The 24742-nt window shown below is 37.2% G+C and overlaps 1 protein-coding gene across 1 annotated transcript in view; it reads right to left on the reverse strand.

Moving 5' to 3' along the window:
* Nucleotides 1-4551: 4551 nt before the first annotated feature.
* ZDHHC2 (zinc finger DHHC-type palmitoyltransferase 2) overlaps nucleotides 4552-24742 on the reverse strand; it is a 36526-nt gene continuing 16335 nt past the window's right edge. Inside the window, exons 4-13 of the mRNA XM_039550538.1 lie at nucleotides 23848-23968; nucleotides 22841-22910; nucleotides 21214-21246; nucleotides 16325-16445; nucleotides 15376-15508; nucleotides 12963-13089; nucleotides 12701-12793; nucleotides 11538-11647; nucleotides 11016-11093; nucleotides 4552-8186 (exon numbers count right to left, since the gene is read on the reverse strand). Coding sequence (XP_039406472.1) covers nucleotides 11053-11093; nucleotides 11538-11647; nucleotides 12701-12793; nucleotides 12963-13089; nucleotides 15376-15508; nucleotides 16325-16445; nucleotides 21214-21246; nucleotides 22841-22910; nucleotides 23848-23968 — 849 coding nt within the window. The 3' untranslated portion in view covers nucleotides 4552-8186; nucleotides 11016-11052. The remainder of the gene's footprint in view (nucleotides 8187-11015; nucleotides 11094-11537; nucleotides 11648-12700; nucleotides 12794-12962; nucleotides 13090-15375; nucleotides 15509-16324; nucleotides 16446-21213; nucleotides 21247-22840; nucleotides 22911-23847; nucleotides 23969-24742) is intronic.

Consider the following 24742-nt stretch of genomic DNA (forward strand, 5'->3'; position numbering starts at 1 on the left):
CTGGTGGTTTTGTTGCAAAATTTTTCCTGGAATGTGATTATTTAGTCAGTTCAGCTCTGTTTTCTTAGGCATGATAGTTCTCTTCTACGTGCTTATAAAGGGATCTAACTTGCTGCTCCCTGACTGATTCCACATTCAGAGCAGAATTGTGTTCATGTGTTTCCAGTCATTTAATTCTTACTGTCCTGAATTGCAAGAGTGGTGATTGCAATTTACTTCTGAGGCATCCTAATCCCATTAGTAATTTTATATCATTATGCATTAGATGATGGTGACTTGTTTTAACTTCAGTTGTCTTTAGCTTTAAGGTAGTGATAGTGAAAGCAGGATGAATTCTTACTGTGGCCTCCAGGGAAAGTCTGCATACACATGTAATGAAGAACCCCTGAAGTTTGATGCATTTGCTTTAAAGTAGTAGCTTTGCCTAAAGCATGTGGATGCAGCAATCTCGTTAACTTGAGCAGAATGACTCTTCGAAGGACTTTAATGGGTTTTCGTTTTGAAGTAACTTTTTAATCGAGGATCAAAGGAAGTTTTTAGAGCCTTCTGAATGTGTGCCTACAGTAAAAGTTCCAGTGCCGATGGGGATGTGCTTTTGAAGTGACTGCTGAACATCCCGTATACTGTGCTGTGTTTTTCTTTTCTTTGCTTCCTGTCATAGAATCATAGAATGGTTTGGGTTGGAAGGAACCTTAAAGATCATCTAGCTCCAACCCCCCTGCCATGGACAGGGACACCTTCCCACTAGACCAGTTTGTTCCTCTAGACCAGTATTTGACTTCAAAGAATTCTACTCTTTTCTTCCAGTAACAAAAGCTTTTCTCAAAAGCCACTGGTCAGCATGAAACAGATTATGCTTTATTCTGTGAGAGAACTCTTGGTCTGATCACTGTGGTATGTTGAGAGTTGATTGCAGCTTGGGAGACATCTGTGCATCATTCATTTCCTTGGCAAAATTAGGTTTAGTTTCCATTAAGGAGTGATTTAAATTGTGAATTGTAGAGATTATGAAAGAAGTAATTTCTTACGTGTAGGGCCATTATGTGTAAACTTCAGAGCCTGAAATCTGTTTCCAAAGTGGCCAGCTTTAATTGCTTTTGCAAAGATTAATCTGCAGGCACAGTTCCAGCTGTCTAGGCATGCACCTTTTTGTTCAGAGACAAGAATTCTCTTTCTAGCCTCTGCTTCTCCCAGTCCATTTAAAATACACGGTTGTTGAGTAGTTTGTCAGAAGAAATGCAGTATCAAAACCTGTTATATTTGATCTTTCTATTTTTAATCCACTTGTATTTTTGGCTTCTGGAGTCAGATGAGTGTTCCAGGAACCTTATGTTCTCTGTCACTATTTTTTTTAATGTATATAATTTTTATTTTAAGCATTTAGTTCCTTTCCTCATTGAAAATAGGCAAGAAGCATCCTTGAGGTGGAGGAAAATAGGTCTGGAACATATTGAGAGTATTTAAGGCTTTCTCCCATATGAATTTGTTGATGACCTGTAACCTCTGACATCCAAGAAATTTCTCTTACCTTATCTGACTGGTTACTCCATGCTCAAGAATGGTTCATTCCCTTATTCAGAAAATCCAAGGAAAGTAGAAGGAAGCCTGCAGTCTTGAACAAGGTGCTTCTGATTCAACTCAAAACACAGGAAGGTAGAAGCAGGACATGTGAAATTGTCTGAAGTGAAGTCTGTGCAAGGGTTGGTTTAAAAAAAGAAGGTCCATCTGAAGTTGATTTCAGTGAGGGACAAGAAAAGCTTGTACAGGGACATCAGGAGCAATGTGACACTACTGCTAAATGGGGGCAGGAGATGTACTTATAAAGGACATGGAAAAGGCCAAGGTGTACTCAATGCCTTCTCTGCTTTGGTTTTTACTCTTGGGGACCTGCCCTTAGGAATCCCAGGTCCCTAGATGCCTAGCAAAGTCTGGAATAAGGAAGAGTTATCCTTGGTGGAGGAAGATCAGATTAGGAATGTGAAAACAAACTGGACATAAAGAAGTTCTGTTTTAAACTCCCAATTGGTTTTTCAACCTTGAATTAACTAATATCTCACTTTAACGTGCATTGAAAGAAAACATTTCTGTACTGAAGCAGTTTTTAGAACTTCCCTGGAAATTTAATATTCACATGTCAAAGATTTAGGGTGGTGTGGGTTCATTGCAGTTTATTAACCTGTAAAATAATTAACTGAAATTTTAAATAAAACAGACTTCCCAAGATTTTTATTTAACACCACCCTGTCAGTGATGGCAAAGAAAGCCAAAAGCCTCCAGTAGAATTGTGGGTATTTGTCTAACTAAATTGTTGAGTTTGAACAAAATCTCAAAAAGAATAAATCCCAATTTTTACATAGAGTAAAATCAGTTCTCTCTGTGTACTTTTCTATTCCTACCATGAAGTTATTTTTCTGGTACATCTGATGTTTAGTACACCTTGGTTGGTTCATGGGAGATTGTTTTATTTCCCTCTTGAATGAGGGTGCTTATTTGGTGTTTGTTTCCCTCTTGCACCACCCTCACAGGTAGTGAAATGAGGATGATTCTCCTGCATTATTTTAGCAGTCTTGGGTTGGGAATAAATCTGCCCATTGATGCCAACTGTGACGATGTGATTTCTGCAGAGGCTGGTGGTGTCCTTCTGCCAGCACAGATGAGATATTTTCTGCCTCTGTTGAAGCAGAATTGTCTTGCCCAAGTGTGCTCTATCCTGTGCTCGTAAGACGCTTGCCTCAGTTAACTGTGTTGGATAATGTGAGGGAGAGCTGGAGAAAGGGGATGGGAAGCCTTTTCCCATCTCTGTGTATCAGGTAGAAGTTTGCAACAGATGAACTTTTTTAAGCTGCATTACAGAAAATGTGCTTTATCTTTTGTAGGGCAGCAAAGCAGAGCTGGGGTTGCATTGGCAATACCCTTTCTTTACTTTTCATCATATAGTAGCTGAGCTTGGCAAGCACCTTGTTTCCTTCATTCCTGTCCCTCTGCATGCTCTGCAGAGTAGCTGTAGTATCTATGATAGCGTTTCATACGAAGCTACTGATTTTTACTGTTCTATCTGTTCGAAATACCAGCCAGTTAACTCTCTTGATGTGACGGAGAAAATAACTGGGAACAAGTTCCTGTTGTTCAGGCTGTAACAGTTTGTGTGTGTTGTCTATTTTTGCCTTTATAACAGGAGCTCTTTCTTAAGTGAACTAAGAATTCTTCTATTTTCAGAAAAAAAAAAAAAAGGAAAGTGACTTCATAAAGTGATGACTGTCAGGAAGTGTTGGGTGTGTTCCAGTTATGCCAATCAGTTAAACTGTGAGCATGCAGAGGGGGAGAAAGGGGAGATGGCTCATGGCACACTCTTTCAACTGCTGCACTCAAACTATTGGGACCATCTGCTTGAGATTACACTGATCTAGGATGAAGGGTGTGATCAATGCCTCAAATACTGGATTTCAGGATGACTGAGTTACTATATTTCAGTGATGAGTGACAACTTGGAGAAATGAAGGAATTACCCATCTAGAATCAACTTTGGGAGGGAGAAGAATAAAGAGAATGTAAGTGCTGATTGTACGTTTCACATTAAACAGTTTTAATCTGGAATTCTCTGGAAGGGAAGAGAGAAAGAAAGATGGTGAAAAATTTAAAGAGGGAACAATTAAAAAACTGCTGAGGGAATAGGGAAGGCTTTCCATAGGTTATGTTAGATGTCACTTGCTCAGAGTTTCATCCCAGAAGGCTGCTGCTTTTCCCATCCTACTACAAGGTCACTGATCAGCAGCTGCTAGATGCAAGTGAAGTAGCAATAGAGACATCCCACCACCCCCACTGCCTAGCAGCACATTCTTTTTTTAATCTTGTTTTGGATGAGGATGTTTGTGTATGGTTCAATACCAATATTTATGGAAGGGTTTTAAAAACAGGATGAGCTTGGACCATATAGTGCAGGTTATGTCTGAACTGGAACAGGTAAAAGCTGCTTTCATCTTTATGTAACTTTGGCAGTTTTAGAAGTCCCTGAGCAGACAGTCTCGCTCCTCTCTGCACTGGAGGTGGATCCAGCACTTTCCGAAAGACTCTTAGGAAGGGGAAAGTCAGGCAGCTCTGGAGAATCTGGCACGGCAGGGAGTGGAGAGCCCCCATGAAGCAAAGCTGCTGTGGGTGACAATACTGGTTAGTAACTACCTTTCTGGCACCTTCTCACTTCTATAAAGTATAGGGGGTTTAAGACACACTGCCCACCCACCCCTTTTTTGGGGGACAAAATTCCACCTTTTTGACCATCAACAGTACTCAAAGGAGTGCAGCTCTGTCTGCTCTGCCAGCATAAAAGCATGGAATGTTTTGCCCATGAATGATGATAAAAGAATTGGTTCCTTCTCAACCTCTTTCAGTGTCAGTGTGTTGTGAGGTGCACCCTGGAGAAGGGAAATACACCTATAAAAGTCCAAGACTCTGCTGAAGGGATGAGGGGGGACATTTACAGCAACTATGGTGTTAATGAAGCCCTAGTAGAGATCAGTAAAACTGATGGTAGTGTGTCAATGACTACCACGTACATGACATGCTGAACATGAAGCATTTATTTATGTGAGCAATACATTAACAACTGGCAAAGTTATACACTAAATTTATGTAGAAATATATTTCCCCCCACCCCTCCACACACCAGTCAACTGAATCAGGGGAAGAACTCTCAGTCCAAATAATGATGAAAACCAGCTACAGCATTCCATGCACTAAAACAAACTTGTTTCCTTTCTGGAGTGTCCCTCACAAGAGATACTCAATAACCATTTAATACTGTGCAATGTGCTCTAGGATGACCCTGTTCGAGCAGGGACCAGATAACCCCAGTGGTAGTCCCTTCCAAACTTAGCCACTCACTCTGTGATTCTGTTTCATTCATTACCTGCCCAGTCATAGTCTACTAAAGAACTTTCAGTCTGTAACCTAAACTGGACAGTGGTTTTTTCTCTCCAGTTAAAGAATTAAAGTGCCTAACAGCAGCTGTGTCTTAACATCTTAACTGCTCACCAAGATTGTGTTCCATTTTCTTAACAAAAATAGTTCTCTGTGAAGACTGAGCACTCCATCACTGGTATATCAACTGACACAGAGTGTGTGTGTACTATTTCTGGTGATGTTTTGGGTTTGTTCTAACCAACAAATAAAAGAAACTTGTTGCACATGTAGGGAGCTATGGTTAATATGAATGTTTACATATATACAAAATAAATTTAACTCTGTTGTCATTTGGGACTCAGGCCCTTCTGAGGAGTCTGCAGAACTCGTCCAGTTTCCACTAAAGCTTGAAAAGCAGTCATACCTCTAGACAAATATCAGGGAAAGTATTTTCTTTTTAGCAAAAAAGTAGATTAGTAACTGTACAGTAGGTAAAAAGCACTCGTTAAAAAAAATACAGAAATTACACAAAAGGCTGTAGTAAAGTGCCTAGCAAGAATATAAAGGACAGGAGAATCAGTGTAAGCAGACAAACAACATTGCATCCTTGCTACCCTGACTTCTTCACAAATTCTCCTGCATGCATTGTAACACTGACAATGGTCAGTATGTCAAAAAGAGAATTTTCACTTTGTTATAGAAAGTATTAGAGAGTTTAAAGCCAAGAATATAGTCATACCATCAGAAATTATACTTTGGAGCATGATTAGCTCACTTTTGTCCATACTCTACACAGTGAGAACTGCCAGGAACCCTCAAAGCCTGCTTGACAGTGCTCTTCATGGAGAACACAGCTCATGCCCATCCAGGGAGCAGATGTAGTTACAGCTCTCCGGCTCAGACCTGCTCAATGTTTACCTCTGAGCTACCATCCTTTCTTTCCCTTTCTCCTCCCTTCATCAGTGTCTGTTTCCCATGCCTCCATCAGTTTTCTGTGAGGGGGACAGCCTCTGGCTGCAGCAAAGCTGTAGATTATTTAGGGCTATTGTGCTTTCCAAGTGTGACTTCTGAGACACGGAGAAGTCAGGCATTTCTTGATCCCTTATCTCTGTCATTTCTCTACACTAATCCCCAGCCTTACTGAGAGATCTCAGAGCCCTGGACACAGAGAGGCTGACATCTGTATTAGAGAGATCCATTTCCATGACGTGTTTTGCTGGGGAAGAAATCTTTTGTCTTTACATAAAAATACGGAGCAAGATACACTGAAGCTGAATTTCAACTTTCTACTCAGTATTTTTAAATGCATGCTCCATGACAAACCACCCTGTGACTAACTGCATAAAAAACAAGACTCTACAGATAGAGAACCTGAAGTGTTAAAAAATATATTTTCCCTCTCCCCCTTATCCCTTGACAAGTTCGCCTTTAAACAAACACGAATATGAGGTAAGCTGACAGAACAACACTGAATAAAGAGCTGCAAAAAATCTTTTGGTAACTAGATCTCTGCAGGCATCATGTAAACTGTATGCTACCTTCATGCTAGTTTAAAAAAGGTGTCCTACATCAAGGGATCCACACTCTGGCACTTCTGGCAATAAACAGATGTTTTCAGGCTGGTAAAATTTTGAGATTTAAAAAAAATAAATACATTTTCCCTTACTAGAGGAAAAAACAAAGCCACATTTTGCTACACCAGCAAGAACTAAAGTTGCACACCCAAGAAGGACAAATTTTAAAGTTACCTGCTGGCAGAAAAGTTAATTATAGCATCTTCAGCTTTCAGAATTGTATCATTTAGTCCTGCTGCCAGTTTCCTGAACAAATGACTGGCATCTTTACACTGTAAACCAAACTACTCAATAACTCAGGTTTGACAACAGAAGCACTTTTTCAACTGAATTCAGCATAGTCTGAGAGGTTTTCACTTTTTTTTTTGACTACTCTTTTTATCTAGCCCCCTAGAAAGCATAACTAAATTCCTCCTAAAGTTGTTTTCAGAATAGAAATTTGCATTTAAATGTAAACACTGATACCATAAATGTAGTGTATACAAAAGGCACAAGACAATTAGATTTGTGTTGCTGGAACTTCCTTGACTTTAAGAGCCAAAAATGCCTCTTTTATTCTGGTAAGTAAACTCTAATCCTAAGAAAGCTGCCAGGTCCTAACTTAACTGAATGGGATTTCCTATGTACAGCAGCTTGGCTTTTTGGTATTGCAATCAAAAGTCCATTGTCCTGTAAATGCAAATATCACAAACTATAACAGTAAGTCTCCTTGACTGTATATGGTATTCACTAAGTTATGCAATAAGAAAGGCAGTGTCTTGAAGAAAAAGTGAAAAAAGAAATCTGAGACAAATATCAATTAATAAGAAATTAGTAAGTGGCCCTCAGTAACTAACACAGTTGGTAAAAAGCCTTTTAGATCAAAGTTCAGGGCCAACATTTGCTTCCCAAAGGGGTTAAGAGCTCCAAATGGGACAATAAAATTCCCATTTCATAGGACTATTCTGTGCAGCTCCCATCAAAATCCCCATACATTTAGTTTACGTATTTCCCATCTGAACACAGGCTTTTTATCGCATCACTGAGCAGTGACCCACTGTAGCATTCAATTAACCAAAGGATTTTTTTCCCTCTCAGCAACTTTTCAAACTATTGGAAGTACGTATCTGAGGGAAAACAGAGCTCTTACAAAAATGTTTTCCAAAAAATGGTCCAAAAACAGTCAGACACTTCACTTAGGTCTTCTTATCTTCAAAAATTGCTTATCAAGGGCTCAAAAGAAAATACAGTCCACCAAGCCACTAAACTATTCCTAATCAACACTGGCTGTTCTCCCAATCCATAAAGCCAGTAGTGCAAAAATTTGATTTTAAAGTCAACTACTTGCAATAACTTCAATTAAAAGGTGAATTTTCAAAACCAAGCCAAGAACATGAACTTATAGTAAAGAGATCACATTTTTCTTGTGCTGAATATCAAAGTAAAACCAGCCATTGAATTTTTACAATTGTAAACACAGACTCTTCTTTTTTTCTACTTTCTAGTACTCAGTCATCCTTCACCATTCAAACCCAGTAATTTTAAGTTGAAACATCCTTTATATGGTTCAGAAGTAGTATGTTTAGTTTCGTGTTTCAAGCAGTGACATGGAGACAGCTAATCATCTGTCAGTTTGTTTTCTGAGCACATCCATAGAGGAGCAGACAGGAGCAGCTGGCCAACAGGGCTGATATTTGGAAGAATGCATCTTCCTTCCAACAACAGCTTGTTCTTAAACTGGAACAGAACATTAATCACAAAACACAGTATTATAATCAAAGAATACTTAAAAATTATGTTATTGTAACACATCTCATCAACTTGAAGGGGAAGGTGACCAACAGCAGAATAAAACTTCCACCCTGAAGAGGAACCCAGTAAGACTGTTCACAGTTATGTTATTAATCTACTTCAGGATGACAGTGATAAGTACTGACTACACAGCAAGCAGGCCACCAGTTTATAAAATGACATGAGCTATTTTTAAAATACTTCCAGGTACCAACATAATTAAAAAATAATTCTCTATTTCATTAGTGTAAACCACATCTGGCACTTTCAGTAATTTGTCCTCTGCTGAAATATGAAGGATTATAGGATACAGGATATTGAACAGATCTTTCATTGGGACAGAAATTCGAATTCTAACACATTGGCAGGGACTGCAGGCTGTATTTTTCATATCTAAGATGAAATTACATGGTTTTGTTGTGGTGACTTCAGCAGCTCTATTAAAAGTATTCTATTCAATCCCTAGGAATAAATATAACTCAAATATTGTCAATAAAGAAATGAAGTTAAATGCAAAGTAGCTAAAAGAAGTTTTTGTATAAGGGCTCTTATTCCGGCCCCCATTCCAGTATGTCACATATATGTAGACAGTAATCTATCTTTTTTGTTAATTCTCCAGAAAGTTTTAACTGCCACAAAGAAATATCTCAGATCTAAGGGTACAACCAATCTGGTGCTTATGCTCATGCCAAAGAATTACCAGTCCTTACTACCCTTCTGAAAGTGCATGACTCCATCTGAGGCAAAACCAACTTCCAGGAGCCCCTTCCTGTGGCTCTTACTTTTTGGAACATAACCGCCTCTAAAAGTAATCTCTCTTTAAAAAGCCATGTTTCAAAATGGAGGCTTACAAAAAGAAAAAACAACACCAAACAAAGCCCCCAACCCCCAGGGAGTGAAGTAATCACACTGCAAACACAAATCTTTCTCAGACTGGACTAAAAGAAAAAATCAACTTAAAAAGACCACAAGATGTTTATCAAGCTAAACAGCTGGGAAAACCCACCCACTTTTAACATCTTTAAAACAGTCACAGACCATGTCTGGTAATCAGAGCAATCTGAATGACAGAGTTCCAATACAATGTACACACTCTTCAAAGAAAGATTAAAATTTAAAAACTATTGCTTAAGTAAATAAAGTGTTAGTAAGTTGCAATTAATGATATTTCTGTAACAATCCAAAAATCTGTTGCTTTAAAGTCTGTCTCCAATGTTTTATGCTTGATTAGTGATGACATGTAAGATATTAAACTAACTGAAGGTAAGTAATTTAGTCTTTTCCAGAAGCTGTTGTTTTGTTGAAAGAACTGATGGATTAAACAAGGCAGAAATGCAGCATTTTACATTTTGAACAAAGGGTTAGAAATGAGGGGTTTATATTCTATTAAAATAACATACACAGAGCAGTGAGAATTGAAGACACTGTCTGAGTTGCCTTCGCTCATCTCTTAACTCTGTTCATCTGACACCCACATTTTCAACACCTCTTACACTTCATACCATCAAGTTTGCAGATGTACCTATATCTGGAACTGTGTCTTCATCACTGAACACAAAACCAGAATATAAGGGCCAAGAGGTTTTTAAATTTCTTTTGTGAACCAAACTGAACTTTTGGGAACTTTTTGGTACAAGCTATGGGCCCATCTGTTGGTATCTGCACACCTGCTAGTTTTACAATCTGCCTTGACAGTGCAGTACCATTCCTAATGGGTCTAGTAACAATCACTGCAGTTTCCCGATGACTTTCCATGCCTTTCACTTCCTCCATGAGGGACCATGAGCAACCTCACAGCTACGACAGCATGTCCAAGAGTTGTATCACACATAAATGAAGGACATCCACTTGAGACACTTTTTTGGGATGACTGAAAAGGTGCTTCCAACACCAGAGAAAAAATGACCTTGCTGGAACAACTCCTCCATACCAATTACTTGGTATGCAGATATTCTTAGGGTTGGAGTCAAAATTTTTATACAGTTTTGAATATGAAATAGTTTAATTCTGTAAGCTTCGGTGGAGTTAGCAATATTCAAGTACTAGAGTAAATATGATGATTGTGTTCATTCTCCACAACCCAGGGTAAAGGTCAACTCCTGCTATGTACCTAACAGAATTTACTAGCTGCTTCTCAAACAACTTTTTGAGAAATCTGTGTTGCAAGATATTAATGCAAGAGATCAAGAAAATCTCAGCTGTTTCTGACAACAGGTGATTAAATGCTCAGGAAGTCATATGGGCACCTTTTGCCTTGAGCAGGCAGCACGTTTTTACTATTAAACAGGATGCAGTTCAGTACCCAACTCAGAGCAAGACACTGATAGCTTATATATTAGACTAAATCCTTTTTGCTTCATCATTTGATAGACTTTCATCTGTTTTAGCAGACAAAGCTACGACCTTTGCATTCAGTATTAAGAACCAGCCTAATTTTCAAACTTAGCACTACAAATATTGGCTGAACAGCTTGAATACTCACAATCTCAGTATCTTTCAAAAGAAAGGGAATAATAAAATAAAAATAATAATAATAATAATATATTGGACTACTACCTAAATGAGTATAAAGATCAAACTAATTTACAAACATGACACATCAAGAAATAGGAGGTTTAGTTTAAAACTATGAATTCATGTGCTTGCTACAACACGTGGTAAAAAAATTAACTGAAGGAACAAAAACAGGAAGTGTTTTAGTAGTTTTCTTTTGTGCATTCTTCAATGGTAAGGAATCAGTGGATAAAATATTAAGTACCGAGAATATTACCATACCTTTCCTTACATATTCAGATGTTTCTTTTAAGGGAAATTAGGTTTCATTTTCCATGGTTAATGCAGGATTGCTCATACCTTAAAAGACAAAAAATAGTATTCCCACAGGAAAAGGTCTCATGTCAATTTCAGCAAATAATACAACCTTGAATTAACAATCATTTTAATGTCACTACACTATTACCAAGTCTATTCCTGTCCTGTGTCTATTACACAGCTTTTCACTAGCTGCAAATAGGTGTTACTTCTTTTATAAGCAATTTGTTGTCAAAAGTGCTATCAAGCCTAGCTTAAAAAAATAATTAGCACCTACTGGTTTCAGTGTTCTCAGTATCCCTTGGTCAGGTTTGGGAAAGGCACAGCAGCTTGATACATGGAACTTCCTACAAGCATGTATTTAAAATAAGCTTCATGAATTTTGGTTCATGAATACCAACCACGTGACCACGGTCATTGTTACACTATATCCTCCAAAACTAGTTTATACAACATAAATCATTGCAGCATAAGTCAACTCCTTACCAACTTTGCCCTTTTCAGCCTTTGCAGTAGTTTCTGACCAAGATGGTGTATCCGTAAGTAGGTGGCTCTGGGAATCACGCAACGGCTTTGCAGGAAACAGATGGTTCTCACTGTAGTGCCAATAAAAAGAACATTACTGAACTGCAGTAATTTTTCATCATCTTACCACACATTACAAACAGTTTGTCATACGCAGTAATTTCCTTACCTCACCTTGCCTCTTGTCTGATGAATCACTACTTTTTTATCATCCCATACATTACACTGTAGTTGTCACAAATGCAAGCACAATCTAAAAAGCAACTCCCTAGCATAGGGATTTTTAATTTGACAGCTATTGTGTATTAATAGATGTACTTCAGCTCCAAATGCACTCTTGACATGATACACAGTGAACATCTCCAGAATCTCTTTCCTAATGTAAGCTACGGAATGCTGGGGTAAGATAAAACATCAGTAAGCAGCTAGCTGAAATATCGTATGTCTTTTATGAACAAAAGATTGTCAGTATGATTCCATTATCATTTCTTAGCCACACATTCAAGTCTACTATACTTATCACAGTTTTCATTACATAAATGTTTCGAAAAAGATGCAGTATGACTTTATTTAAAGGAGCATATGCATACTTTTCACACTTTAAAGATGTCATGTCCATTAAGGATAAGAATTAATAAAATATGTTCTATTATCAGCAGAAAGAACACTTCAGCTTCCTGTGCTCTGGTACAGGTGCCATTAGGGATTCCCTTATATGAAGCAGGTTTCACCAGACAAGAAGAAGCAGGGGTCCCCCAAAAGCCATGCAAGGTAATGCATTTGTATCGCAGGCAGACTGACTAACCATCTCCGACGTATGCAGAACAGAACGCTGCTGATACTGATTGTTAGGCAGGTGTGGAAAATTCAGTTCCTGGGATGCCACTGAACTGAGACAAAGCACATCGGGAGAAAAACCCACCCCATCTCATTTCCATAAATTTATATATAAATCTGAGGATTACCTGATTTACAGCTTAACTGTTTAAAATCAGACTTGGATTTATTAAAAGGATACTCTTCATTTCCCTACCACTTTTAAGTATATTATACATCATTTTGTTTATGTGTGCACAGGAAAAATAAAATCAACTATTTGAAATAAGTAACAAAAAGCAGATTACTTTTTGGATGATGAATTAAGTCCACCAGGTGTGGAAGCTTGCTCAGGATCCTGACTAACAAGGCAAGTTGGAAAGGAGCAACCATCCCCTAAACTGAAAAATCCAGAATTAGTGTCATACATACAAAAAACTCTCAACTTTGAAGAACTTTTTTTATTAAAGTATTATTACATCTTATTTCAAAAAATGAACCATCCCCCAAAACTCTCTGGATCCTGATTATTCAACAGTTTAAACAAATGAAGCATTAGGAACAGTATACCTTGAAAACACAGGCAGCAACCAGTATTTCTTCTCATCACCAAACACCTGCCTTAGGTTTTTGCTGAAGCCCAAGCTAAAGCCATTCTTATCTGTTCTGTGACGAAATATGGGAGCTCTGAATACCTCTGAAAAGAAAAAGATTATTTAGACCTCTTTGCAAGTTTGCATGTTTCAGTCTCCCACCAGTATTTAGGCAATTGCCCTGCAGGTACCGTTATCCAAGAGGAAAGGCTGTACCACCCAAACGACTGAGAGAGAGTGAGTGCACTCTTAGAAGCCAAAGTCAGTGCTACACAGGCACTGTGCATATGGAGCAAGTCCAGTGGCTGAGGAAGGGTGCAAGTCTCCTTTACTCTCCTCCCTCATCAAGGCAAGAATAGTGAGGAACTCACTTTTCAAGAAGGCATGGTATGTTTATATGAAGATTTCAGCATGTGACTATACCACAGAGTGTGCTCAATAAAGAAAAACCTAAACAAAGGGTTTATTCCAGAAAAAGTAATGGGAAAGAAGAAAAAGTTAACCCACTTTAGTAGTAAGACTAACTTTTAACACCCTGGGGTATGAAAATACTATGTATTTTTACCACTGCATAAAGAAATGTCTTTGCTCGTAAACCCAGATTATTCCCCCTGGACATCCAACCTAAATTTCTGGAGAAGAGAGCTAAATATAGCTTCAAGTGTTGCAAAGTGCCTGAAGCACAATATTCATTCACTTTCCACCAAGTGACTGATAGCCATTTAATTGCCCTAACTGGCTATACATAGCAGGCAAGCTGTGTCCTGATGTCCTGACAGCACAGCTCCCACAAACCATGTCAGAACCATGCTGAGACTGTGCTTCTGCAGTCAAACCTTAGCTATGAACTGCTGGAAATGATCTTCCACATGCAGTATGCATTACTTACAATGGGTTTTAAAGAAGGGGGAAGGGAAAACAGGGGCACCCTTTTAGATGCCCATGTTAGGCTAGGAAAAGAACTCCAAGGATGATTTAAGCACAGTCACACTTAAAGCTATCATGGCTTCATTACCAAAATTGCATTTTTAAGGCTTCATGTATTGAGCAATTTCCCAAAGTAAAATGGGAAGTGACACCCAGATCTTCCTGAGTAACTTAAGTATGCAGGAAACATGTTATATTACCAGTATGGGATTCCATTTGTTTTGAAAACATGAAATGTTGAATTAGAAGTGTAATATATTATGGATCCCTCTGAAAAATTTTTTTGCACTAAAATTATGAGTTTATAAACAGAACACTAATTTATTTCCATTCAAATAAGCATCTTTAATAAAACTCTTCTTTACTTTTACTTTAATAAAACTTTACTTTACTAGATAGAAACTAATACCAGTAAAAAATTGTTCAAAGTCAATGATTTGTTAGAATACTGAAGAAACTCAAAAATCCTAGAGGAAATCTTAAAGTAAACAAACTTTCTTCCATTGATACAGATACCTATTCTCAAAGTTTTCCATTAATCACCAAAATCATCACTAATCATCATTAGCAAGTCCAAAGAGAACTGGAAAATACAGGTCAATTCACTGGCCTACTTTAATTCAGCTTACGCCAACAGGAAAGCATTTAGAGATTTAGAAATTTTAATGACTAGATTCCAAATTGGCATTTTTACAGTCCAGCATACACTAGAGAAGAGGCACTTCTATCTTCTACACTTTCTTTTATTTATTAAGATTTGTCATCAGACACATGTGCACTCAAGTGGAGGGAAATCGTGCTCTAGCACTGCTCTTCGATGCAGTTGTATTTGCACTGCCACATAGCAGAGGCACAGCACACCTCTGAGGTTTTTAAAATTAATTCATAACACAGAGGCCTTTCTATGCATCTGTGGGAGACAGTTCTCACAACTGTGAAACTGCCTTTGGGATCTCCATTGTTCACTTACTACTAAATACAGAAGCACTGCCTGTTCCTCTGTCACAAGTCAGCTCTGACAGAACTTTGGTTCTGCAGGGGACAAGGGAGGGAGCAAAGCGCTGGAGCCACTGCCCTGACTGAGACACCATACAGGAGGACTCTGACCTGGGGCTGGGAATGCCGAACAAGAATCACGTGTGTGAGCATGCAGTAATCCATCTAACATTTATTAGAAATTTATCTCGATTTTATTTTCATTTTTTTAGTTTATCCGGTTTCTGTTAATGAGCTGTGGGTGGAAAGCAGTGAGAGGAAGAACGTACGTTCATTAATAACTTGGCCCTTTGGGGCAAGAGAGAAAGAGTCAGAATTTCCAGGGAGCAGCAGAACTCTAGAGTCTTCTAACCAAGGTCCAAGGAACCTGTAAAGAATTGCCCACTTCTTCCATTACCCCCATGCATCTAAGATACATTTATTATTTATTTTTTGCTGTCAAACACAGAAGCATTAAATCTACTTACCTAATGTAGATTTATTCTTGCTGACAAGCCAACAGTGATACCCAAAGAGAGAAGACAAACTGACAGAAAACATAGCTGCAGCAAAGAATAAAAACATGATGTGGAACTTGGCCTGAGTATCAGGAAGGCCATTCTAAAAATTAAAAAAAAAATGCCATTAGAATTGGGGAAATAGCTGTTTGATTATTAATAATCTTCTATTCAGCCAAATCAAATTCAGCACACAGACAAATACACCACACAACAAGAATATAAATAAATGGATTATACACCTTCTATGTACAGAGAGCCATGCAATTAGGTTCATGACAGCATCTAGGTTAAAGAAACAGATCCTTTCTTGGGAAACTTTAAATACTGAAGGCAAGAACCTGAAATTTAGATCCGAACTTTGAAGTGTCTTTTAGAGAGGAATAATTTGTCTTTACAAAAATTGTGTCATTTAATTAGCCTTTTCAAAATAATGAAGCAGTAAGTGAAATTTCATTAAAATATGGTAAAGAGAAAAACATGAAGGCTATGATTTATTAAATATTTTGTACTTTTGTACTTGATATTAGGAGATACTAGTTTACAATGTAATGCCTTGGAATCACAGAATGCCTTGGCTTGAAAGGGACCTTAAAGATCATCTAGTTCCCAACCCCCCCACCATGGGCAGGGACACCTTCTACTAGACCAAGTTGCTCAAAGTCCTATCCAACCTGGTCCAGAACACTTACAGGAATAGGGAATTGGTAACTTCTCTGAGCAACCCCTTCGAATGCCTCACCAGCAAAATAATTTCTTCCTAATACCTAATCATTACCTGCCCTCTTTCAGCTTAAAGCCATTTCCCCTTGTACTATCTAAAAATGTCCATCTCTAGCTTTTTTGTAGGCCCCCTTAGACTTCTTGCACAGCAGTAACTTCACACACTCAAAGACAGTATGTAGTTTGGGGTACTTACTGTCCAAAACTTGATAAAGTACTGCAAATCTGTTGCAGCAATGAAAAGGCAATACAGTAGCGAGTAAGCCAAGAAGAGAAGAAAAAATTTGTAATTGGAGAATCCTACACAGTTGTTCACCCTGATAAAAACAACAACAAAAAACCCTCATAATAATGAAATGTCATGAAATTTTTCTTTGCTTTCATCCATTTTAAATTAAACTTATTTACTCTAAAAATGTTTATACCAGCATGCAAATCAAGTTTTGCTTCCTATCTCTGCTGCCTCAAGCTACTGGAATGGATTTAGCTTCAATTCTCAAATTAGTGTAGTAACCCAAACCAAAACACCACCACCACAAAAAAGCCCAAAGAACTTTACCAGGTAACACCGCTTTCAACAGCTTACTGAAATGAAATTTTCACATATGGTACGAAATTTGTTCTCCAAACATCTGATGTGAATGTGATTGCAGTTAGCTGTATTTTTAGTTTGCAGGTAAGTATCCATATCATACCATTAGGGCATACTGCATGTCAGCTGGGACAGTAACAAGCCAAGAACTGAAAGTTGACTGAATTTTGCGAGAATAAAAGCCATCTCATTTAATCCAGATCCTCCTTTATTAATCATACTATATACTTAAAACTTCTCATACTACAAAACTTCTTAGTAAGATTCTCAAACGTAAGACCATTCATAGGAGATTCCTAAAAATATCCGTATTTACATAAAATAATGAGAGAAATGCTACTCTTGAACAGAAAACATTCCATATCCGTGACAAAATGACAGGAAATAAGACATTAGATACACATCTAAATGTTAAAATAAATCTCATCATTTTCACTTATGGGCTTTAAGATCACCTGTCTCCCATTTGTACAGATTTTATACATGATAATGAGCAACTAGTATACACTATGATGATGAGGGTGCATTTAGTACCACAAGCTTCACATTAGAGACAACATATTAAGTATTATGAATTTTAGAGCTCTATTAAACATATAACTATATTACACCCACCAAATGAAAAAATATTGGAGTGCTTCCCACAGGCAGTTTATTGGTAAACTGCTTCCTCTTTTATTTGGTTGCATTTGAGAAGCTAACCAAAGTTATCTTCGTGCTTTGACAGAACTCTTCATGTGAGTTTAAAAAAACCTAACTGATACTGCTGTCAGAAAGATCAGCCAATTAACAGAAGACTACATCCATAAAGATACTTGTATATTGATAAATAATTCTCAGAAAAAAAAGAAAAACAAGAAAAAAAAGAATGTGTGGTGAGGCTCAACTCTAGCTTCCAGAAGCGCAGGACAAGCTACCGCAACTATTCTCTTCTTTAGGGAGATGGTGATGCTAATGGCAGGAGACATGCTAATCAGATAAGGGTAAAATCTTAAAATAGCAAAGAAATTTTCACTGTACATTACTGTTACCCATTCTCAGGGTGTGTATTGAGTTGGGTCACTTTGTTTTAAGTTTTGTTTAGACAAAACATAACACCTTGGCTGAACATTAAACTTAGCATTGTCATTTAAACATGGAGCAATAGCTAAGCATTTGTTTAACTACAGTTAACAGCTCACAACAGATTGCTCTAACTAAAGAAAAAGAAGATATATTTGTAAGGTCATCATTATTCTTATTGAAAAGTAAATACAAAATTCTCCACAGTGAAGTGGGTTTTTTCATTAAATATGTCAAAGTAAGCAATTCCATGATAGACTGCAAGCAATTCAGGTTCAAGTTTTCTACGATAAACCTACTTTCCTTTCATGATATTTATTTTTGGACTGTTCTTAAGCCACTGTTTGATGTGAGAAAAGAAATACCAAGTGAAATGTTATTCCCCGAAGATGAAGTTTCTTGAATCAAAGATTTATTTCTAACTGTTCTTTTGCACTATGGCATGTGGTACACGTGTCAAAATGAACTTGCATAAATTATTATCCTCCCTTCAATTTTGGCAAGGCCCCACACTGCAGAGGTCTTACTGGAAAAGAATAGTTCAGCAGAAGATTGAAGAGAAAGTAAACACCAAGGTTTTGTAACTGTACTGTTTGAGCATGTAGCACCAAATCTTAAGCCCCAAGAATGGTGGTTAGATTTGAAGTGTAACATTTCTGAGAAAGAGTAAAACTGATAAATATACCAACAACTGACTAAATAATGGTATGTTATTGCAGTGAAACATTCATACAATCAGAACAGTCCAGAATAACAATTTGGATTACAGCTAACATTTTAAACGCTTCATTTTCAAGCACAAAAAGAATATATATTATTCCTGTCTGAAGGGTTAGTCTACTGAAAATGCCAGGCAAAGAAATAATTTACAAGGCACTGAAGGTGATGCAACTTAGTTAACAAAAAGCATCACAGAATCCAGGAGATGCTAAGTATTTGGATTACTCAAAAGATAAAGGAGAGATGTTTCAAATTATTCTTAAGGTGCTCCTAAATGCACCTTGTTAGTACTAAGAGCGTTTTATACAAATGGTATTTTTGGTGATGTCTCAAGCCACTGGATTCCCACCTGCAGCTCCATGTGTATACAGTGAGTAGCACTAGAAATCACTAATGCATCACTTAAACCTTTTAGAGTAGTTAGTGGGCAGTTAGCATTAAATATTTCCGTTTATCACAGCACTTCCATTAGCGCAGGAGTGACAGCCAAAATAAAGCCTCCCAGAGAGCAGAAGACAGCTGACTTGGGGCTAGGACATGAGAACATCTTATTACCTCTGCCTTCCAAATGCTTCATCTTACTTTCCATAGGTTATTTTTACCCATCCTTTATCCAGAAATCCTTCTCCTAGCAGAACATTAAATTATAGATAACTCTCATTGCTGTTTCCCTGCTCTCCCTAAGCATCATGTGAGTTCTTTTCCCCTTCCTTCCCCCCCAACTTGTTCCCACCAAAAAATCCCAACATGAAAAGCAAAGCAGAACCTAATGATGTTCAGAGGGGCTAAAACCCATCCATTATACTGAATTGCACCCTTACTTTTGCTGGCAAGACAGCCATATATTTCCCTAAGAACCTTTGAATATGGGTCTTTACAGAAAACTATAAAGCTTGTTTAGCACCTCTGAAGTATTTCAAGACTCTTTCATCTCTTCCACATAGTTCTTTTTTTTAGGGTGAGCAAGGAACTGTGAACATCTGCTCAAACTAGGAAAAAACGCACAATACCTCTTTTTCTAGTGCATTTCTGTTACTTGGAGTACAAAAGGAACATCTATCAATCAAGAAGCATTACACATTTTTCAATTATCTTCTCCATTTGTATTTTTGGTTTTTGCACCCATTGCTTATTCATTAGATGAAAAGCAATGAGCAATGTAAATACTCTCTCAAACTGGGTATGTTTATGTTATTAGATTGAGTATAAACATGTATAGTAAGCAAATGCTACTGAGAGGGAAACAGTTTGTTTTTCTAGGAGTGAAATAACACTTCACTGTCCCTTTACACAAAACCTAAGTGCTGCTTATGATTTCTTATTTGATATAATGGATTTTTTCTGAAATTGAAGCTTACATGAAGAACATTTTCATGTAAATGTCTTAAGACAGAAAAACTCAAAAAAATCCCAAAGAGACCATAAAGTTTATAAGGAGTGTTTATAATACTGAATATAAATAGTCATGTTGAGACTTTTCACCGATATTTTGCCAAGAATAGCCTGGCAGCTGTTTTTCTTAGAGCTTTTGATAAGGCAGCTATTAGAAAGCTGAAAAAACCACCTTTTTTGTTACAAGAAATTTGTTTCACATTCAATGGTTTTACCTGTTTGCTTTGTTGTGGGTCTGTTTGTTGCTGTTCGTGGTTTTTTTTTAAGAAGCACACTACTAAGAGTGAACATCATCAATTTTCACATGCTGATTATCCCTACAGCAAAAAAAGCTCTATCCTACATGGGTAACTATTTCTTTCAATTGTATCTACCATGTAGATGCAAAATAAGACAGGATTTCTAAAATCAAATTGCATTATGGCAGATACTGTTGTCAGGACAAAGAGAAACAAGGGGAGCCCAGCACCCCTGCCTGCCCCAGGACAGAGCCCCCTCTGTCCTAGAATTTGATATAAGAAAGTGTCAAAACAACTGCTTAGAACCATCTACCATTCAGTTTGTCCAACACAGAAGATTCTTCTTTTCTGATCATTTTATATGGTGAAGAACTGCCACTCAATCCTCTAAACTTGGACCTTACTAAGCAATTATCTTTAATTATTTCTGTGAGATACACCTGCCAAACTGACATAAAATAATTATACATCCTGTCTATCCACTGGTTCCAAGAGCTGCTAAGAAAAGAGAGGAGAACAAAACCACCGTGCGGGCTGACACAGCAGCAAAAGGAGGGAGGGTGGAAAAGAGAGGGGAGAAAGAACAAAAGAAAATAAAGAATAGGTTTTATGGGAATAAAACTAAAAATGCTAACTTGGTGTTTCCAGCAAGCCCACTCCAGCTGTCCTGGGAGCTTCAGTAAAAGGAACTATGCACAGCCTTGCCCTTTCATTTTAAACCCCCGGTAGCATTTCATCCTTCAATGCAACTAAGACACAGTAATACTCCAATGCTATGAAGAAAAGACGCAATTCTTAAAAGTTCTCACTGATCAGAAGGGTACTTCATCCATACTTGTAAAAACATAAAGAGGTATCTAACTCAAAGGTCCAAGGAAAATGATATTTAAATTTCTTTTCATATGTCACAACTAGGAAAAGAGGAAGTACAGTAAACAACTCCAACAATTCTGCAAGACCAGTAACCTCCCATACACATCTAACTCTAGGAAAACTGAAGCATCATCTTCATGGCAGGCCCCACAAAAGTGTATTTTACCAAATCAGAATGTAAGAAAAGAAAACCAATAGTACACTCACCAAGGGCAGTGATGATCCATTTTCAAAATGCATCTTTAAAAAGCCCCAGCAGAATTCCAAGCATCGCAAAAGACAAAAGAAAGGATAATAGTCAGAAGCACAGTTACACGCCAGATTTAAATTATTTACATACAGATTAAAAAATGACCCATATTTACTGTGTGTTATATGATCTATTTAATAAATACATCTATTTAAATTGACATAATACAGCTTACCTACAAGGGAACTGGAGAAACTGCAGATAAACCAAACTCAAAGTATTTGATATGTCAAGAACTTAGTGATTTAAGAAAATGCAATTTATAGGACTTGGTCAACTTTAGCATTTGGTCCTCAATCTGAATAGGTTTTTCAGCTACTGTTTATTTTTTGGCAGAGCCTTAGAAACTGGGCTAATTCAATTACTATGTACTTGGTCATACAACTAAATATATTTCCAAGAACATGGTCTGTTTTTATAGAAATATATACATCTTTCTATGCATATAGACAAGGATTTAAGAGCTTACCTTGTGTGAAAAATCCCAAACACTTTTGTAACTAATCACTCTCCATTAATAAAATGTTCACAAGAAAATCAGATATGATTGAAACAAGCAAATTTTGGTAAGGTAAGGACAAAATAAACGTATTCTACAAAATATGTTAACTAATTGCATTCTGAAAATTTCACTCACATTTTGTAGGATAACAAGTCACCCTTTTTCTACACTAGAAACACACATGACTATGTTCCTATCTGACACTGAAACCACCATTCCATACAACACAACCAAGATGTTCTTCCTGCCTCAAACCTGTTTCTCTTTCAGTGCCTCTGCTGCTTTGCTGGACAAAACAGAATGTCTTCTCTACCTCACAATTGTGTTGGAAGGTTTGGTCAGCTGCAGAGTATTTGGAACAGCCTTAAAGCTAAGAATAAATGACCCTCTGAAGAAGTATCTTCTCTCAAAGTTAGAAATTTAAAGCACTGGGGGCCAGAGTGAAGAAGCACATCCGAGCTAATTGGAGAAAGGCCAGAGAGAACAGCCAAAAGAAAGATTAAATTAGAAAGCAATCAGACTTCTGGAGAGTATGAACTTCCTTTTGAGTCAGACAAACAAAAACTTAAGTTTTATGGCTTCAGTTAGAAATGGGAGAATGCTTGGCTGTTTCTTTCTCTAAACAAAAGTAACCTGCAAGCTATCCAGTAAAAAAATAGGATATTAAGTTTATTACCTCAGGTAGTATGTGACATCATGATTACATTGAGATGGGTGGTGATGTTTATTCAGATTCTAACAAAAGCAGCAAATTTTTGTTTATCAAGTATTTTTGGTTACATTCTTAAGGAAAATTCTTCATTAATATTTATAATTTTTAACCATTATGTGAAGAATGTATAAGACCATGTAATCCATGCTGGCATCAAGGAAGTCATCAAATGAATTAGACTAAGTTATAGACTTCCTCAGAAATACGTAAATGAAAACTAAATCTCAAAAAAAGAAACCCTAAGGGCAAAAAAGTGTATCTGCCAAAGTATTAAGCCTGAAAAATCTACTCATAAAAAAATAAAAGCTTCTGTGCTAAGAAAGGAAAATTGATTAAGTCAGAAAACCACTTATTTTAAGAATATTCTTACTTGTCGCATACTGAACAGTGATGGCAACGATCTGGTTTTACAAGATGGCATCTGTCACAGTATCTGATTGCTAAAGAAAAAGTTCCAAGATTAGATTTCAATGTACAGTTACACATTTTGATTTCTGAAGTCTGTGCAAAAGTAAATATCAGCTCAGCCCAGCAGAACCCCCAGGAAAACATTTTAGCATGATCAGAAGCAGATGCAAATACCAAAGCATTCTTCAACTACTTGCAATGCTGAATCTATCAGAGTGAACCCAAAAAGCTCAGATTTTGCAATCTCTGCTGATCATACTAATCAGGTTTTTTTTTTCCCCAAGCCCTTCAGCTCTGCAAAACAACCAATCTACCAACAAAACCCACAAAACCCTCACTAGACTGGAAAAACTGTAAAGACTGTTCAACAATATAGCTATTTTAAGCTATTATTCTAACAGCTTTAACTTATTATGTGAGATTATCTCTTGGATTTGCTTAGGTAGCCAGCATTCAAAAACTGACAATATGACTAGGGTTAGATTAACTCTTCGTTTGGAAGACCTTTTGCTCTCGCAACTGAACAACCAACAAGTAAAACAGTAACAATTTCTTACTGTGATCTATCTAGCTATACATGATATGCAGATAGAAATTCTAGTTTTATTATTTTTTTAACTTATGGTAAAAGAAATCTATGCAGTTCATGACTGCTACAGCCTCTTCTGCAGCTTGTTAGTATTACAAGCTATTTGTTGGTATCAATTTGAAAACAACCAGCAAGGCATTGTCAATCCACTTTAAAATCCTGAATTCATGCTGCAATTTACTTCCCAACAATCTTTATACACTGAATAAATGTAGCTGCACAAAGCTAAATTAAAGATAAGTTCTTGAGTCACTTTGCTACTTTATGAAGTATGAAAAACACTTCTTCCCTTCAATCCAAACCCTTGAAAACTTTTTAAAACTTGTTTAGGTAGTACATCAAGACACCTGCCTTTTTTAGTCTCCTGAACACCTACCTACCTCCAGACATTGTCCGTGTATAGATAGGAAGATCCTTGGCTGCCCGTCTTAAGACTTCTTGCTGGGATTCACCTCTAGGCTCCCTCTCTAGGGACTCCTTGTCTGAATATGATAGATGAAACTGGAATGATTTTTAAAATCAAAGAAATATTAGCAAATTCCAAGTTAAATACATAACTGTAGATGAGTAAAGAGGAGTAAGTATTCATTATATAAAGATGGATTAGCAACATGTACAGGGTATTACAGCAAATAACTCAGTGTTCCCACAACAACTGATTTATTTTACGGCAACCGAAGGCAGAATTACAAATACTTCTGATTTGGTACTGATGCAATGCTGACTGCTTCCAGAGGTATTAAGCAACATTCTTCAAGAGAAGGATCAAGAGCTTATCATTCCCCTGAAAGGCCAGTTAATTTTCTTCTGTAATGCCAGATATTGACTAGTGAATATAACCGAGGGGTGTCAGTGTTTAACTGAAAGAAAATACACTACTAGTAACAGCAGAAAAGACAGCTTTATTTCTCTTCTGGTGTCTGGCATTTTCCCTTTTATCCTTTGTCACTGCTGTTCTCTTCATACAGGTGTTAGGATGTATTTTTACTTTAGAAACTGGCCAAAAGAAGGAAGAAATGGGTGTCCTGTATGGCAAAATAACCATATCTTGATTATCTTCCTGAGTAAAATGCCAGCTTCTGTCACTGCCCAAAACAGTAACAAACATGGTTCTAGCAAGTGCTGAAAAGGTAAAAGTTACTGAAAGAGATGCTTAGTATACATGAAGAAGTACAAATTTCTTAAAACTCTAAAGTCCTCTGCAACACAACAGTTTTGTCACTGTAGCTTCTAGAACATGAAGAAGTCTTTGGCATCTCCATCAGAGAAAGACAA

This window comes from Corvus cornix, chromosome 4 (genome assembly GCF_000738735.6).
Source record: "Corvus cornix cornix isolate S_Up_H32 chromosome 4, ASM73873v5, whole genome shotgun sequence".
Taxonomy (NCBI): domain Eukaryota; kingdom Metazoa; phylum Chordata; class Aves; order Passeriformes; family Corvidae; genus Corvus; species Corvus cornix.